The sequence below is a fragment of the Mesocricetus auratus genome, unplaced genomic scaffold, assembly GCF_017639785.1.
Source record: "Mesocricetus auratus isolate SY011 unplaced genomic scaffold, BCM_Maur_2.0 Super-Scaffold_100676, whole genome shotgun sequence".
NCBI classification, from domain to species: Eukaryota; Metazoa; Chordata; class Mammalia; order Rodentia; family Cricetidae; genus Mesocricetus; species Mesocricetus auratus.
Genome location: NW_024429266.1, coordinates 110,794,438 through 110,812,627, shown reverse-complemented (window position 1 = coordinate 110,812,627; position 18,190 = coordinate 110,794,438). Strand labels below are relative to the sequence as shown.

The 18,190-nt window shown below is 42.0% G+C and overlaps 2 protein-coding genes across 22 annotated transcripts in view; one reads left to right on the top strand and one right to left on the bottom strand.

The window, feature by feature from the left end:
• Lmbr1 (limb development membrane protein 1) overlaps window positions 1–7,162 on the top strand; it is a 115,960-nt gene extending 108,798 nt beyond the window's left edge. For 12 of the 13 annotated variants that reach the window (XM_040738662.1, XM_040738652.1, XM_040738650.1 and 9 more), the window contains 2 exons: window positions 2,099–2,260; window positions 5,466–7,162. In XM_040738662.1, the coding sequence (XP_040594596.1) occupies window positions 2,099–2,260; window positions 5,466–5,551 (248 nt within the window). In that variant the 3' untranslated portion in view covers window positions 5,552–7,162. Of the gene's footprint in view, window positions 1–2,098; window positions 2,272–5,465 lie in introns of all 13 variants that reach the window. The other variant, XM_040738651.1, reaches the window with a different exon arrangement.
• A 3,623-nt stretch (window positions 7,163–10,785) lies between these two features.
• Rnf32 (ring finger protein 32) overlaps window positions 10,786–18,190 on the bottom strand; it is a 34,380-nt gene continuing 26,975 nt past the window's right edge. For 8 of the 9 annotated variants that reach the window (XM_021235412.2, XM_005084198.4, XM_021235411.2 and 5 more), the window contains 2 exons: window positions 11,815–11,982; window positions 10,786–11,191 (listed from right to left, as the gene is read on the bottom strand). In XM_021235412.2, the coding sequence (XP_021091071.1) occupies window positions 10,943–11,191; window positions 11,815–11,982 (417 nt within the window). In that variant the 3' untranslated portion in view covers window positions 10,786–10,942. Of the gene's footprint in view, window positions 11,192–11,814; window positions 11,983–18,190 lie in introns of those variants that run through there. The other variant, XR_005874188.1, reaches the window with a different exon arrangement.

Here is an 18,190-nt window from a genome sequence, read left to right as displayed (position 1 = left end):
ACATTTTTATTATTTGTTGCTGGGACAAAAGCCGCCTAGCCAGAATTCAGAGAAATGATAGTTTTTTTGCTTCTAGGTAGAGTTATTATGCCACCCAGAACAATTTTTGGTTGGTCAACAAGGTTTTTTCTAAAGTGTATCTGGAACAATAGTGTCCTCAGACCCAAGCCTGTGAACTAGCATTTTTGTTCCTCTTAGGTGTCTGTGTATATCTGCTTGAAACACCTGAAAACAAAGCTTTTGAGCAAGAGATTGTCCTTTGACTAGACATCCTGTTAGGCCCAGAACCTTACTTTCCATGTGCCAGGTGGGGTCCATTTCTAGGGCCTGCGATCACTCTTCTCACTCTTCTAGGACTTTTGTGCTTGATGTGACTGATCTGACTTCTCAGCTTAACTCTACAGAGTTGTAGACAGCAGGGGTCCAAAGTGGTATCTGCATACACATGCAGGTTCACCGATAAGAAAATACTAGCCATTGTATTTGTATCACTGTTATGACTGTTAAGGCGATTTGTCCATATGTCAGTAGTGCATATAGCAATGGTTAATCAAGTGCACACATTAAACATATGATACCTGTGTTAAATCCACACCAATTTCTCCTTTTGCTCTTAGCCATCGTAGTAGACATCATCCAGGGCGTACTCAGCTTCTCCTTTGGGAGCCTTACAGATGTAGAACTTTGAGAGTGCTTTTCTTATGAGGTGACTATAGCTTTTACTGGACACTAAAGGAGATCTTTCAGTTGCCAGTCTTGGGTCTTGCTGAAGCCTTAAGGCTTGTGTTGTTACGACCATAACTGTTTACATATCTTGGTTTGAAAAGTAAGGTATTTAATTAGGCATTGATTCCTTAAAACAAAGTCCTTTCTTTTAGGCTTATCACTGAGAGACTGAAGCCAAAGTTGTCATCATCTTAAAGTAATGCAGGATAGGCACTGAATGCTTTTCTGGTATCTGGTTTTTAAACTTCTTTTTGTAAGGTATTATCTAATGTCTTCATTAATCTTCATCTATTTTTAAAACACTTTGGCAGTGTCTTTCAAACGTACATACATTGGTTCCAGGTGGAAGTGACTATGGAGCTATTTTTGAAATGCCCTGTTCTAACTGTACTGTTTGCACAGGGAGATTTTCTGCTGTCCATAAGCTTCTCTGTGAGGTTTGCAGTAGTGTTTGATGGAAGTGTGTTGGATCAGGGCTGAAAGCCAAACTCAAGTCAGTTGATGATGTGAAATTGAGTCAAAGGTATTTTTGAAATCACCCATAAAACCCTTAAATGACCTGTAGCATATGCACTACATAATTGTGTTTGTACAGTTCTACAGGAAGTATCTATTGCTTCTTGTAACTCTTTGTTATAGGTCCATATAGCCCCATGTAGTCCTCAGTGTCTTCCTCAAGACTGTCATGGCCTTTTTTCTCATTACACTTACCCATCTGACTGGTAGAATGTATTTACCTATCCATGGCCAGAAAATCTTACTACTCATGCCCTCTTCCTGATAAGTTTTGGACCTGGTATACATACTCATTTAAATATTCTTTCAGTTAAAAACAATTTAAATGTGTATGTGGGTGAATTTACTAACTTAAGTCCAGTCCATGTGTGATGTAGTCCTCATACATTCCTAGATTTCTTCTCTTACTTTATAAATCAGTAGCAGTAAATTCTGCCAATTGTGTATCGTAAGGAAATGATCCTATTTATTCACTATGTGATGAGTATTAAGAATGTGTAAGGTGTTGGAACTGGGGTTGCAGGAGTGTTATAGACATCATTCCTATGTAACTAGTGGGAAGAACAGGCTCAAGTGAATGGCACCTGAGCTTTCTCGTTAATGCAGGCACACAAAGGTGATAGGCACTCATGCCACTTTCCTGTGTATCACATGCAATAACTGGACAGACATGAAGGTTGAGGATGGCTTGGGTTGCCCTGCTAGGAAACAGTCATATGATTCATGGCAGAGCCTTCCCAGAACATCCCATAAACATCTGAGAAAGTCTGTGGACTCTGACCTGATTTCAACTGTATTTTGCTATAGATATGAATGCACCTCACTTTATTAAGGACTCTTTATTTATTTTTAACAGGGATTACTAGATTTGATCTACTTGGAGACTTTGGAAGATTTAATTGGCTGGGAAATTTCTATATCGTATTATCCTACAATTTACTCTTTGCCATTGTGACAACATTGTGTTTGGTCAGAAAATTCACGTCAGCTGTACGAGAAGAACTCTTCAAGGCCCTGGGTAATCTTGAGGTTTATGAACATTTATTTCTACTAATCATGACTTTGTATTTGCGTTTCTATGTAGTTTCTAAGTATGCATGGCTGTCAGTTTACATCTTGACTCATGTTTTGGTTGTGATTAGTTTGGAATCATGTCATTGTACTGTAAGGCCTCATCTGTAAGGTGTGTGGGTAGGAACTGTGGTGGTTCTTGTGGGGGCCTTAGTACAGTGCCTAGGACATCCTAAGAACTTGGGAATCACAATCATCCCCTTTGTTCTTATCACGATAATGGTGAGAAAGACTTAATACTGAAGGTTTGCTTTCTGGTAATGATGGCCTTTATTGCTGTTTTCTTGAAGCCTTTTTTTTTTTGAGGGGGCTTGGATTTTTTTAGGTGTACAAGCAATCTATAATTCTCTTCACTAAGCCGGGTAACTCTGGAGGTTTGCTGTCATGTGCTGTGTCCTATATATTGTGGTGGCATCAAGGTCTGCTCTAAGTGATGTAGGTTTGCTGTGTTTACTTCTACACTCATGCTGAATATAGTCCAGGGTTTATGCTTTAGGATGAAAAGCACTCTGGAAGCTTCCCAGGCATCTACCTCCATAGCAGAATGAAAGGTGGTGGTTTCTTGTAGGAAATATAGGAAAAACACTGGCGTTAACTCATTTGCCTGAGACCACTTGAATGCTTATGTTCCATATAGGCTGTGGTTTTTGATATTTTAAGAGGCAGCATATTTGTAGATTCATTTAAGGCCCATTTTCAGAAAACCTAAACTATAGGAGCATCAATAAGGCTTTTCATAGCACCAACCTTTATGACCTTGGTGTTTGAAAGGTTGACCTTTAAAGAAAAAAAAAACCCACCAGGTTACTGCTCCATGTATATTTTATTTGGAACATACATTGTGAAGGATCAACTGATAAAAATATTTCCCTGAAATGAAAAAGCTACATCTCAGCTGAAACACCAGATAATTTATGAATTTTAGTGCCTGGGTTTCACAGTACTGGCCACATTAAAAACAGTGAGATGCCTAGGATTAAGAAACCCTTAGTCACATGTCTGGTTGAAACTTCATTTTTAGCTAGGACCTCAGATCAATTCCCACTTGGCTCCAGCTGAGATGGCTGCAGTGCATCAGTGTTGGTGTCCTACTGTGGAGCCTCTGCTGAGTTAGTCAACCTGCCAGAGGCCAGCGGCCCTTGTCATAACAGCAATCTGACCATAAGACACTGGAGTTTTCAAGGGTTGTGTAACACTCCCAAGACACTTGTTTTCCTTTCCAAATGTTTTCTGTTATCCTTTTGTATATTCTTTGGGGGCAATTCTTCATATAAAAAATCCTCTTTAAATATAGATTCAAATGGCCCACGATGACTTTTAACCCATTGCTAACAGGTATTTTCAGAGAACATCTGCTGCACAGTATCCGTGGTGGTGGTGGTGACCAAAGGACTGTTTCTGGGGAGGTCTACAGATGACAATATTGCAGTTTTATCAGAATGCATGTCCTGTGTCAAGTACAACTTGGCCAGGCAGTGCTACATACTTTTTTATCCCAGCACTCAGAAGGCAAAGGAAGGCAGAACTCTTTGAGTCCTAGGCCAATCAGGGCTATGCAGAGAAACCCTATCTTGAAAAAACAAAAAATAAAAAAAAGTTAACCTTCTTATGTCTTCTGTCTTAAAAGAGTAGTTCCAGGGTCAGGAATATGTCTCAGTTGTAGAATGCTTGCCAACCAAGTATAAGATCCTGTGTTTGAAATTCACATATTCCTCACATAGAAACAGTATGATTTCAGGTCAGTGTGGCAAGTATGCCCCTCAATGCCCCATCCCTCCCCCTTTCCCTTTTTCTAACAAGTTTTCTTCAGTGCATGTCTTGTCTTAATTTTCAGAGGTTCTCTGATCACTCAGTGGTTTGGCCATTTCTGGGATTATACTATTTTATACTGATTTCTTTTTTCTTCTAATTCAGTTATAGGCTCAAGCTTAAATTTCCTTTCATTAAGTTATACAAGTAATAAAGACTTTAAATTAGGGGGTACTTTATTGCCTTAGAAGTTATACAAAACTTCCTAATGAGAAAATTACTATCTGGAAATTTAGAATGAATGGCCACCCCACCCCCAACTTAGTTTTTGAGGCATTTAAAAATCTGAGTAGTGTGGGTGCTATTCCAGTCTCTCCTGTGGATGCATTGCTTGTGAACTCTCACGTCATAGTTTTCACTTTCGCTGAAGTACTTGAAGCTTTAGTATGATCTAAACTCTGACTTTTCTGTGTGGGTGCACTATGATCCATGTGTCAGGTGTATTCTGTGAGAAACTGCTATGTGAGAAAATGGAAATTAATGCCCTTGAAAACGTAGTGATGGTTGTTTTATCCTGTAAAGTATCTTGGAGTGTTTGTGTATTTATTCCTTTGTAATTTTTTTGTCACACTATTGATGTTTTTGCATTTCTTTACAACAATTATGTGCTTAATATTTTGGGATATTCGTCATGCACTTTGCATATATGTGTTTTAAAACAAAAAAGTCATGTATCTGTATCAGGTTAGCTTCTAGGCAAGAGGCTTCTGAAAGGCGGAAGAAGAAGCAGTGCAGAATGACGTGTGCTTTGAAACCTGTGGTCTGTGGGGTATTATGCTTTGGAGGCCCCAGCAGAGCCACACTGAGCGGTTGGGGAGATGACCCAGTCAGTAACCTATTTGTTACACAAGCATGAGGGCCCCTGTAAAAAAGTTATACATAATCCCAACCCTGGGGAGGTGGCGATAGGTGGCTCTTTGGGCTTGGTAGCTAGCCAGCCTCACCTGCTTGGGGAGTTCCAGGTTTAGTGGGAGACCCTGCTTCATAAAACAAGGTGGGTGGCACTTGAGATGATATCCAAGATTGTTCTCTGACTTCTATCTGTAGGCACATACACTTGAACACATACACTCAAAAAAAAAAAAAAAAAAACGGTAGGACCCCACTGTGTTGAGAAGAGCCATATCCACCTGTCACCCAGTGATTGGAGGTAGCAGTCCTGGAAAAAGAGGCATGACTTCCACAGAGCTGCCTCCAGGGAGGAGAAAGCTTTCATTTCCAGAAGACTTTAGATAACACATCACAGTCTCCACAAGATAGCTATCCTGCTGCTGAACAGGTCTTGTCTGGTCACCTGGTCCCTTAACTGACCCGTTCTCATCCTTATCCTATTTTTCCTGCAGGACTTCACAAACTTCACTTGTCACATACCTCAAGGGATTCAGAAACTGCGAAGCCTTCTGTGAATGGGCATCAGAAAGCACTGTGAGACCTGACTGCCTCAGTAGCATTCTGCAGCCAAGCCTTGACAACTCCTGATCCCCGACATTCCCACAGATACTGATCAGCTAGCTCCTGGTGGGGTCTGAGTCCACCTGTCAGTGCTGCCTTCTCATCAGCACTGAGAACTTGGTATTGCTGATAAGTCTCACATTTGAGTTTTCTCATTGACCTTAGAGCTTTTGGTTAAACCCTGAGTCTGAGACTGAGGAACAGTTGGACGTCTACAGCAGGGAGTCATCTGGATGAGAGGAGGAGATGTGCCATGAGGCAGACTTGGACTTTCTGAGGCTTTGCTTTATGCCATAAGAAGTTTGAGTCTGCAGGTAGAAGCCTGCTTCAAAGTTGCCTGGTACTCCAAAATATCTTCAGAAAGTCTTGGAAACTTCTGTACTAGTAGCAAACTAAAATTTTTATTTCCTTAAAAAACCAAAAGCAAGAGTTTCTGATTCATATTACAGAATCGTCATTAGACTTCGAGCCAATGGAAAAATACTAGATTCTTTTCAAACCTGAGCCTTGGTGGGCAGCCCCAGGACTATCTTTGTGGTAAGCTGCAGTAGGAAGAAAATATAATTGTAGATTTGGACTTTTGTGTGTATACACCTGATAATTCTTCTCACAGCACAGTGCCAGTGTTGTTCACACTTGTAACTTAGACTTTGCCTTATAGGCCATATGTACATTCACTTTTTAAAACCTTTTTTAAGAACTGCTTTACTTCCTGTGCTTGTTGTGCCTGTGAAACCCATAGACGGAAATTGCTTCTTCTTCTTCTTTTTCTTCTTCTTCTTCTTGTCTCTCAGGCCTTGGTGACCTTCATATACTCCACCTCAGGAAAGTCACCAGAACTTAAAGGTCATGGAAGTTCAGGTGCAGTGTAATACGAGCTCATAATTACTCAGTTGTAAGTAATTGTTGAGATGGTTTCTCAACTCCTGAGTCTACTGATTAAAAACGCGAGTGCACGCTGTTGCTGTCCCTAGGTAGCACACAGTTCACAGAAATATAGTGATGCTCTCATGCACTGTGTGGGTGACAAAACAGGTTTGTGTTCAGAAAGAAGTAAAACCTTTTTTCCTCAAATTGTTGAAAATAGTTTCTTTTGGAGAAATTTATGAAAAACAGGCTGTATATGACATAATTTCTTTTTACTTAGAAAAAGAAGAAAATTTAGCTGTACTTTTACAAGCCATTGAGTGCACTTTTTTACTTACATCATAGCATTTCCTGATTCCTAAGGTTTAAGGAGAAGGACCATTGGTGCTGTGGCTCTGAGTGACTCAGTGCATGCCTTCAGTGAGTACTGGTAGATTCCTGAGTGTGAGCTCCTGCACTAGCACAATGCAAATCAGCTGCTTTCCAATTTCCCCGATCATTATGCCTATGTTAGTTAATGCCAGGCTCTGCTTTTTATTGAAACTTGAAATTCATCCTTTGGGCAGACCAAGTGAAGGAGAGATCAGAGAGCAGTTTTCCACTGCACTCACTTTCAGTGCACAGCATTTGCTGATACATCCAAACACAGAGCTCCTGGCTAATCTGTAAGGTAAGGTGTCTGAATATTTCATAAATTATTAAACTTTTCAATATGTCTCAAGTTAAATTTTCTTAATGTTCGTGTGTGTCTGTGTATGCATGCGTGTGTGTGTGTGTGTGTGTGTGTGTGTGTGTGTGTGTGTGTGTGTGTGTGTGTCCCCGTCCATTCATGAGTGAAGATCTGAGGACAACTTAGGAGTCAGTTCTTTTCTTTCACCGTGTGTGTGCCTGTGATTGAATTCAGGTGTCTTTACCTGATGAGCTGTCTCACTGGCCCTGCATTGATCAGGCTATAGGGTGGGTCAATTTGTCTTATATTTCTTACTGTGAACGCACATCAGACTGTGAAGGAGCATGGGGAAAGGAAGTAAGTAGGTGTTCCTTCTAGACACATGGGTAGCTCTGAACACTATCAAACAGGAAATGTATACCTGTAGTTCATGGCTTTGGAACACAGCCAAGAAAACTAAAGGTGCTTGAGTTGCCGATTCTTGAGTAAAGAAGTAGGTCGTCTGGACTGCCCAGATCCCAGTGACTCCCATTGGCTTGTTCAGAGTTCTCAGTCAGCAGACAGGTCTTGGAGACGTCACTCTTTGTGTGTTGATGGGGCTTAAGAGTGTGAACAGCCACCATAGCTTGCCTGCCCATGCACCTTGTACGTGGTGACCCTCTTTCTCTATTCTTTACACGAAGCAGACACTTAATGTAGATCAATATGCAGATATCTAAGATGTTTTGATTCTAAAATGAGACCAATTTTATGGATGTAATTTGCGAGGACTTAGAGCTTGAAAATAGTAATAGTAGCAGCTATCTTAGAGCATTGCCCTTGTCACACATTGCCTGAAGCACTTGCTCTCTCTCTCTCTCCACTCAAACCTTAATTTTATTTAGGGTGCAGGAAGCCTGAAGTAGGTCCAGCTTTGGCTACACTGCAGAGCAGGAAACTCTGTAGCTACAGCCTGAAAAGTTGGTACCAGCCTTGGCCCTGGAATTTCCAGGGCCAGATAGGGAGTTCTGCATAGGAACTGAAGGTACTAAAAAAAGAAAATCTATAACCCATTTCCAAATCATTACTTCTGCCCTGAGTGGTAAGGACAGCTAACAGAGGACCATGCGGCATTTCAGCTTTATAACCATGTGACTGTCTCATGTGAAGGGAAGACAAGAATCCTACAAAGCTTAGCCTTCTAGATCTCTCACTGCTCTGTTAGGTCCTGGAAAAAGCCTCAGAAAACCTGTTGTTGGCTCACACAGACCACTTCTGGTCAGTGTCTTACTCAGTTCATGAGTTACTGAGAGTGCCCACGGATTAGTTAGGTCTGATGAAGAAGCAGCAGTCATACAAATTCATAAGTGTGGAAGAACTCATGTCCGTCCACCATGTGAGAAGAAAGGAAGACTTTATAACTGTCCACAATCTAGAGCATGCCAGCCTCCAAAGTATGATTAAAGTCACTGGGAGGAGACAGTGAGAAAAAGGCTTTCTTTTTTGCAAGAATGATGAGACATCTGCTAAGCTAACGGAGAGATCAGTTCATTAAAATAAAGACTGCTCTGAGAAAGAAGCCACATTGAGAGTTCTGTGGTCTCTGAACCTTACTGGCATGTGGTGTCCCAATCAGTGTGCCAGTTTCCATGTGACAGCCAACCAAAAGCATGATAGTATGGTAAAAGTTTGCGCTGTCCTCTTGAAATGGTGCTTTTTCATACGAAATGTACCCGAGTTGTCACTGACTACTGCAAGTTGCCTGAGGCCTTACCTTCAACACTAGAGTTTTCACCGCCCTCAGAACCCCCACAAAGCTGATGCCTCATGTGTACTTTACCCCAGGACCTGTTTGTTGCCAACAGCTAGCATCCATTCCTGTGTCAGTAGAAATGGACTCTGCGACTTCAGCAGCAGAGCTTACTGTGGACATTCACAGGCTCCAGGAATGGCAGTGCCATCTCAGTCTGTGTATGGCCTCCCTCCACGGTCAGAGCAGTCAGACTCCTGGAACCCTTGCTGCAGTCCCATTAGATGCTGAGACACCTGCAGTTGAATTTTCTGAGTAGAAAAGTTAGTCTCTGAGATGCAGGTTATCTCTGTCACTTGTTAACGTATTCTCTAAGTTTCCAAATGTTGTAATAGTATGTCTTTAATCATTAAGAACTTCTTGAGTATTAGCCTAACAGATACATACTTATCCACAAATTATGTTTCTACATTATAAACCAAAAAGAGCCATTTAAAGAGGATAAAAATATAAACATGGATTTTAAACACACTCACATTGTGTAGGGGCAGTTCTGAATCCTGGCATGTACCTTTGCTTGCTACCTGCTTCTGTGCTGTGCTACCATCCAGGTTGGGTGAAGACTGTCTAACCAGCCTGAGCATAGCAAACATGGCTCTGGCAGGCTGCCTTGCCCTTCTCCCCTATCCCTCTGCCTTGCTAAAAACCGTTAGATTACATTCCTAAAACTAGCCACCAAGGTCTGTTCCCTTATCTGGCCACTTCCTCTTCCTGAAGCTGACCACCAAAGTTCATCTATCAAGGTATTGAAGCCCAGCAATCAACTCCCCACCCCTTGGTTCACCTAATTAACATGCACAGTTAAAATCAGACCTCATTCTAACATGGTTTCCCTTTTACATTAATAAACTGCCATTTGCCTATTAGCCACATCTGTCTCCTCTCTATCCAGAGACAGTACTCTCCTACCCCCCCCCCCAAATATCCGTTTCCTGTGTTCCCTTCCCCTTATCCCTCATCATCTATCTCCTGTCTTTGTCTCTTATTCCCTGTCCTTTATCCCTCTGGGACAAATAGCTCTCCTTTGTGCTGAGAACTTGATCTTGGTGTCTTGAGCCAATAGAGGTCCCTTCACTGGGATGCTGTCTCACATGAACACTGCCCAGCAGTCGTCAACATGCTCTTTCCCCAAAGAGAACAGATTCCCTGGTGGAGCCTGAGGCAAAAGAGGCTTAAATCCCTGAGATAGAAAGAGCAAACGAGCTTGAAAAGTCTGTAAGATAGACCCCCAAGTGTTGATTACCATACTGCTAATTCTGTTGGATGGGTCTTTATCTATTCCAGTGGCCAGGAGCCACCTGAGCAGAGCTGCTCATTGTCTACTATGTACACCAATCTTAGCACTATTCTCTGTGTTCAACCTGGGGCTTAAAGTAAAAAAAAATAATCACACTTTTTTTCTTTTTCCTGTCCTTTGTTCCTAAGTAATACAGTGCAGCAACAGTTCACAGGGCACTTACACTATACTTGGCATTATAATTTAGAAGTGACTTCAAAGTATGTGGAGAGACCTATGCCAGTTACAAAGGAATAATGTCCCATTTTGTACCAGGGACTTGAGCATTTGTGGGGTCTGGCATTGGAGCCCTGGCACCAATCCTGTGGACTCCAGGGATTTTTCAGTTGTCTGGCTCATATGTGATCACAGTATTCTGCACCACTGCCATTAACGTTTGGTTTAACTTGTTTTGATGTGGAATACCACTAATATTTTTCAGTTTAGATGTTAAAGTACTTCACTATACGACTAATCTATTACATAAAAACAAAGGAAAGATACTTATGCATTGGATAAGTGTGTTAGTTTCCTGGCTTGTTGGTCAGACACTAGCTGTATTTTGAGTAACACTATTCCTCATTTATTTCAAGTGAATAAACTCACAAATGCACAAATTACTTTTTATATAATAAAGGGTACAGTTATAGGTGGGTCCTTATATTTCTTTTGTACAATCACAAAGGACAGACAGCAGTGTAGTACACAACCCAAAACTCATACAACTCATCAGAAACCAAGGTAAGCTTTTTACCCCCTTTCTCGTTCAGCATTCAAGAATTTTCTTTTGGTAGCAGGAGCGGCAGAGAGGACAGGCGTGGAAAGGGGCATTGTCTCCCAAGGAGAACTCCTCCAAGGCCAGGAGGCAGGCATGGTGGAACAGGTGTGCACAGGACAGGAGGACTGTCTCTCGGGGACGCTGGCTGCTGGCTCCCACAGCTGCCTGCCGGCAGTCAGCACGGAGAGAGAGTGGAGTCAGGCAGATGGAACACTCATAGATCTCCCGGTGAGCGGCCTGTAGCACAAAGCAGACACGGATTTGTAATCGGAGTTACTCAGACTTACAGTGAGAACTGTATCCCACGATGTGGGGCCTCTAAAAATGGGCAGTACATTGAAAATCTTAAATGTTTAAGATGTGAGATGAGAGATTATAATAAGCATCTTAAAATAAAAATACTTTTAAAATGGTGAGCATTATTAATACAGAATATAAGGTGCCTTTTAATTAAAAGTGGAAAAACATTTGGCTGATAACTGTTAAAATTTTAAAACATTCCCAATTTTATGTTTTAGGATTTTTTTTAAACTCCCAATTTTATGTTTTAAGTTTTCTCTGCATCTTGGCTTTGAGTCACTGAAAAGCCCTGCCTTCCTTCCTTAGGCTATTACAGATATAGGAGGAGGGCAGGAAGCATAGCCTTGCTCTTCTGGGTTTTCATTGTTCATAACACCCACCATCGAACTACAACTTTTAACATTTCAAAATGAAAGACCCTAATGGTCATCACTGAGCTCATGGCAAAGGTCTGGTGTCTCCATCCAAGGCATACCTCACCAAGGCTCCCACCCTTACAGACCTATGTGTGATTGCAGTCCATTCTGCAGAGGCAGCAAGGAAACTGGCCTGAAGCCTACCTGCACTTGGATTTTCTCCCAGTCTTCCTCAGTGAGCTCATGGCCACACCTTTCATCTAACTGCTGAAGAATGCTGCGATTTACAGCCAAGCAGAGGTCGATTTCTGAGAAGAGTTCATCTATGTTGGTGTTGTATGAGCACAGGATTCGGTGGCTGATTTCTGTGAACTGAGAACAGAGGCATAGGCTGGAGCATCTGAATGACAGGGCAGAGTCATTCCTGAAGGAGGAACTTGGCTTCCCCTTCTCTCCAGAAGCTGTTGGTAGGCCCCACTGTAAAGTAACAGGAGTGCCCTTATCTCTGAGGACAGTGGTCCTGAGAAAAACCTAGAACAGACCAGGCCAAGCTGCCTGTGTCACTGTCCTCAGCTGTTTCCTTTTGGGGACTTAACATTCTTCATCAGTGAGAGCCCAGTTCACTGCTGCTTAGCTGTTGACTCAGGTCTTTATTTCTGTAAGAAGGTGCCCATGTCACAGGAGACTTTATTAAGTAAGCGTTTACACTTTTCTCTTGCTAATCTGTCTTTTGTTGGTCTAATTCACAGGATTCCAACTCAACAATTTAGGGAAGTGTAAAAAAAGAAAAGATACTTTTTCCTCTGCTGCAGTTAGCAAGGAATGTGTCTAGGACTAAAGCTGACAGGAGGGAGGAATTAGAATCTTAGAGGACTTACACAGCACAGTGTATAACTTCTTGGCACGGCTACCAGGCATGTGGGGACTAGAGCTATCTCTTATGCTTTGCTTATCCGCCCGTGAAGCTGTGGCTCCAGATTATAGATGATCTTAGTGTAAGCAGAAAAGAGGAAATCCAAGCAAAGGAGGGTTGTCTTTTGCTTTCTTTTTTCCCTTTTTTCTAAGGTCACAATTTGAAACACACCTTGCCTAATGACTTTAAAAATCTTCCTCTAAGCACAGATATGGATAACTAAGATGCCCCACTACAGAACAGATCCCTTGGGACTTAGGTTGAATTCTACACTGGTAGTGACAGTACAGAGGCAGCATATGCATGCCACTTGAACATTAATCTTAAATACGTCTCTAGTGTTCCTCTAAACTCAGCTACTTTATAAAGTTATATATATACATATATACATAATATATATACACACACAATTATAAAAACATACAAAAACAGATTTAGGAAAGCAACTGATCTTAGGACAAATGACTTGGGCATTAGATGCTGGTTGGCTGTGGCAGGGCATGTTAGTCATTTCCTAATGGCATGAACAGGAGCTGCTGGATGCACAGGACTCCCAACACTTTTAAGCACATACTAGAGTGAACTACTGTACACACACACAGGAAGCTTGGGCATTCCTGGGCAAGTTTCCCACTAGTTTTACTTACTGCTATTAAATAGACCTTAATCTGCCTGCGTCCTGACTCATCTGGGTATGTCTGCTGTGATTCTTGACGTCTGTGGTTGTACCTTCTACAGTTACAAAGGTTTGACACTGTGCCTGCCCTTTCCTCACAATGCTGTTACCTATTTGAAAAGAGCAAAGTCTTCTGAGTACTATATTACTTATTAGAAATGTAACATGCCTTAAACTTTAGTGGGTTTGTATTAAGACAGTAAGGAGGCATGGTGGTGCACACCCATAATCCCAGCAGTCAGGAGACTTGAGGCAAGGCATCAAAAGTTTGAAGCTAGCCTGAGCTACATGAGACCCTGTCTCAAAGTAATTTTTTGTTGTTAGTGTTTTGCTTACAAAGTTATATAGTAGTCTGCTCCAGCTCATTTTTTTCTGTATGTTTTCATGACTTATTTTTCTTAATTAAAACATGTTTTAAAATGTACATTATTGGTCCTGTGCTTAAATGTCATTGTAATTGTGGTCTTATTTACTTCGAACACAATTGTAGGGAATTCTAGACAAGTTCAAATGTATATAAATGACTAATAGATGGTACCACTTCACACAGAATTTCATTATATAATAAGTTTAGAAAATGAAATTTCACAGTATTTTTCTATTATACCAGTATTTATGAAAGCTGGGCATGACAGTCATAAGAGCACTCTGTAATCAAACTGAGTTTCCAACTTACAGATGCTTTTTATAATTCACTAGGTGAGCTAACCTAGCTCTGTTTGTTCTTAACAAGTAGATTATTTGTATCTTCAACCAGTAATGCCTTTCTGGGCCCATCCTTTACAGGTATTTGTACATCTTTTGCCATAATATATTTGCTCTGAGGACCTGAAAGATTCAGGAGTTATACTACACCACTGTGTCAGAAATGCAGTTGGAGCTACATGTGCAGTGTTAAAATTTCTAGTAATCATGTTGAATAGGCTTATAAATGTAATATTTTACTACCCAGTATATCCAGAATACCATTTCACCACTTCCACTTGAATGACTATTAATGGGGTATTTTACATACTGTTCCCCATCTCAGGTTAGACCCGTCTTTTGCATTGTGGTCATCTGTGTAGGACTCTGATGCCCCAGAAAGACAAGCAGTTTAGGAGATGAGACCACTAAGAATTTAGTCACCAGTGCTATTTGAGGCAAGAATTCAGGGCCACCCACAGCTCTTTTTTGAAAATCTAAGGGCTTGGCAGCAGTTCATTTAACTAGCATAAGTGAGACACTGGATTCAATCTTAAGAGCTGAGAAATTAGAATATAGAAGACGGGTGTTAGAGGGGTACAAGAGAGACAGATGACCATCACATGCTCATCTGCTGCTCACAGCAGTTGGTATCTCACTTAGAAACTTTTCCATTCACCTGTGAGCCTAGAGACCCACAGGCTGGCTGCCTGCAGGCCAGTGCACCTACTGCACCCACGAGTAAGACTTGGATGTGACTGCCCACTCTCCTTACAGCTGATCAGTCCATTTGTGTAATTCCTGATGCCTGTCCAGCTGTGTCCTCTTCTATTCTCTCCTGTGCATTCTTTTGTTCTGTTACCTTACCCATTACTATTGCACTTGTTTTCTATGTGGGTGTGCACATAAGGGTGGAGGTCACAGGACAACTATTAGGAGTCAGTTCCCGTCTTCTACCATGTAGGTCCTGGGGTTTGAACTCTAAACATCAAGCTCCACATCAAGTGCTTTTGCCTGCTGAGCCATCTTAGTGTGCCCACATTAAAGACAAAACAAATAAACTTCTGTTCTCCTTATAAAAAGTTTGTATTTTTAGCTTTTTTCTCTATCACCTTAAAGGTGAAAACTCTTATTCTTTTAGCTCCCATCCTAGAGATGCATGCTTAGATTATCACAGTCCAAAGTTAACCAGGATCTTCATCCTCACAGCCAACATGAGGATCTCTGCATGCTTTCAATTGACTATCCCCTTCTGGTCCAGATTTGCAAATACTAGAGCTCTCTGACTTAACTTGTTGGGGACACACTGTTATTCTTGTTTGGCAGATTCAATGCCTGTAAGTCTCTTTCCCTTTACTTACTACTTATACACAGACTTCCCATCTAGGGTAATTTTCTTTCTCTAGGGAATGCAATTTTCAGTGCTCTTCCCAAGAAGACATTTTGGAGTCATAACAGCATTGTCCATCTGAACTCATGTCTCTCTCAGACTCTTGTTGTCACAGTTTTCATAGAATTCTAGGCTGTTGCACTTCCCCTGCTGATGTCCAGACTTCTGGCTCATGCTGAACCTCTGTGACATCTGTGTGGTGCAGTGCTGTTCCTTTGAACAGCCTGTTGGGTGTCTTTGCTCCTGAGGTCTTCCACAGCATTACTAAGTGGAACGCTGACCCCCCCTTTTAAGTCTTATGGAGAGTCCTTTGACCACTTAAGTTTGCTCTGGATTAGCTTCAGATCTGGAAAATCCTTTTCCTTTGCTGCTTCTAGCTGTTCTCTTTGTCCTACATATTCACTTTTCCTTCTCAGTTCTAATTACATGATGGGGCCTATTGCAACCTGACATGCCCAGTGAAAGGAGAAGAAAACAGCAGCCAGGGAAGCAAGGGCCCTTTCCATGGCAGAAAGAGCTCACCAGTGACCCCAGTGCTGTTTAGGAATTCCATCCAAGAGAGAAGCTCATTAAGACTCAGGAAGTAAGCAACTCATAGTCAATGGAGGTCCCTGAAATTGAGCACATACAAGCCCCCCCCAGGTTATATAAGCAGTAAGGACTGCTGTAGAGAGGAGACTCTGACTTGTCCAACTACTTGCATGTTGTGTACAGGGCACCTCCATGCTGTGGTGGGCTTTCTGTGATGGACATGCCTTTGAGTCATCCAGTAACCTTAGTAAAGTCATTGGTTCACCAAGCTGGCCTTTGGTGGTACTGTGACTTTGCCCTGTTGTTGGTTCCCTTTCTGGAATGAGGAGACACTTGTTCACATCTTCCCAGAGCCGTGTCACACATGTGCTGGTGAGGGGAAAGGCTTGAGGTACCAGCAACAGAATATTGGAACTGCAATGTGGCCTACAGGCCAGGCAGCCAGTTTCCTTAACAGTGCAGCTATTCTGCTGAGAAGTGATGGGCATGTGTGCTGGTGGGAAATATAACTCTGAGCTTCCACATGTGAATTATGTCCACACATCTGTCCTTAAACAGACACCATACAGTTTAAAGCTAAGTGATTAGCTCATGCTAATAATTTAGAATGTTACTTCAAACAAGAGATCACTAAAATTTGAAAGGGCAGAAAAAACTATTAATTTTTTTCTGTGTTTTCATTTCATAATTTGGTTTGGTCCCATCACCTGGATGGAATCCGTACTTATATCCCTCACATAATTGTCATCAGCTGCAGCTGTTCCCACTCATAGCTCCTGGCCTCTCCTCTAGGAGGCGCTCTTGACAAGACTATGCTGGGGAGCAAGGCTGCTTCCCACACCCACACCTGGTCACTCCCTTCTGGGAGCAGGAGATGTAAGTGGGCTTCCCAGACATGTAGTTCTCTCATCTCTCTCTGCTGGCTAGCTGCAGAGTCTGCTCTTTTTCTGTCTTTTTCCCTGTGCACCCTGCAGCTTACTGCAGTACTGAATCCTATCTGTTCGGCTCACCCAATCTTATTTGCTGCCAGGAAGCACTTCACTTTGAGATCTCACAGGCACCCCAAGCAGCAAGCCCAAGGCATCCTCCCCAACTCCAAACAGAGCTAAGTTTGGATGTGGGCCCGAGTCACAGGACCACACCTGTAGGCATCTTTTCCTTAAGATCCTACATTGATTCATGAGCAGATCCAGTGGTCTGTCCCTGAGCCCTTTCCCAGCAGGCTCTGTTTATGTATCATGGCTGTTACCCTTTCCAGTAGCCTGTAGGCCAGCACCCAGCCCACTCCAGTAAGAGGCTGCCTACTACCAATGATACATTGGACCCTGTCATCATGGAGGTGAGACAGCAGGGATCCACTGGCTGTTTCTGTTCACATTCATCTACCCACATCCCTTATTCAGACTAACCTCTGCTCCCTCCCTCTCTCCATGTCTGCCTTCCTGGCACTTATTGTTCCTTGAAACTTTAATTGTTTTGTTTTGTTTTATTGAGACAGAATCTCAATTTGTAGCTCTGGCTGGCCTGGAACTCGGAGAGGAATTCACTGCCAATCAGAGTAATATCCCCTGTATACTTCCTTACGTTTAATTTTATAAACTTAATTATTTTAAACTCTATTAAAGAAATTGTTTTTAAATAAAAATACTTTCCTTCATTTGTAATGATGGTTAAGAACTATTAAATGCTTTTTATTGAATCTAAACTAAATTTCACTTTATCAGTTACAGGCATTACATGAAGTAGACAAAGGTTTCTACCACTTCTGTGGGGCTGGTTATTAAAACAGCTTGGCGACTGAGCTAGTATTTAAAAGGCAGTGTGCTGCCCTGAGGATCAAAGACCACAAACACTGTTCTTTTAATGAAGAGCTCCTAAAGCAGTAGGAACACCACTGACAATGCTGGTGACTTGGGAACCTGCAGGCTCCTGGGAGGTGAGGAGAGGGAGCTGTACTGTGTTTTAGAACTCAGGTAGCCAGAGCTGAGGCTGCACCAGCTTTTGCCATGTTTGTCTCATTGATCACCACTAACTTCAGCAAAAGCTGTCTTGAAGGAATCGTGTGGTCTGGCCCACGCATTTGCTCAGTTCTGTGAATAACTTCTTTTTCTTCTTCCTCTATGTGTTGTGATGTGGTCTGAAAGTGATCTCTCTTCCCCTCACCCAGTAGACTTCTGGCTCTTGAGGGCCCATGTTATCTATTCTGTGTACATTTCTTATCTCCTCAGATGAGTACCACAGATCTAGGGAAGCACCTGATTCATCTATGTAGGCCCTTAGCACTGAAAAAAGTTGACTTTATGTTTGCAAAAGATTAGAGATGAGAACAAATATATGCCCTAAATGCATATATTTGGAAGCAGCACAATTCCTTCTTGGAGGAGGG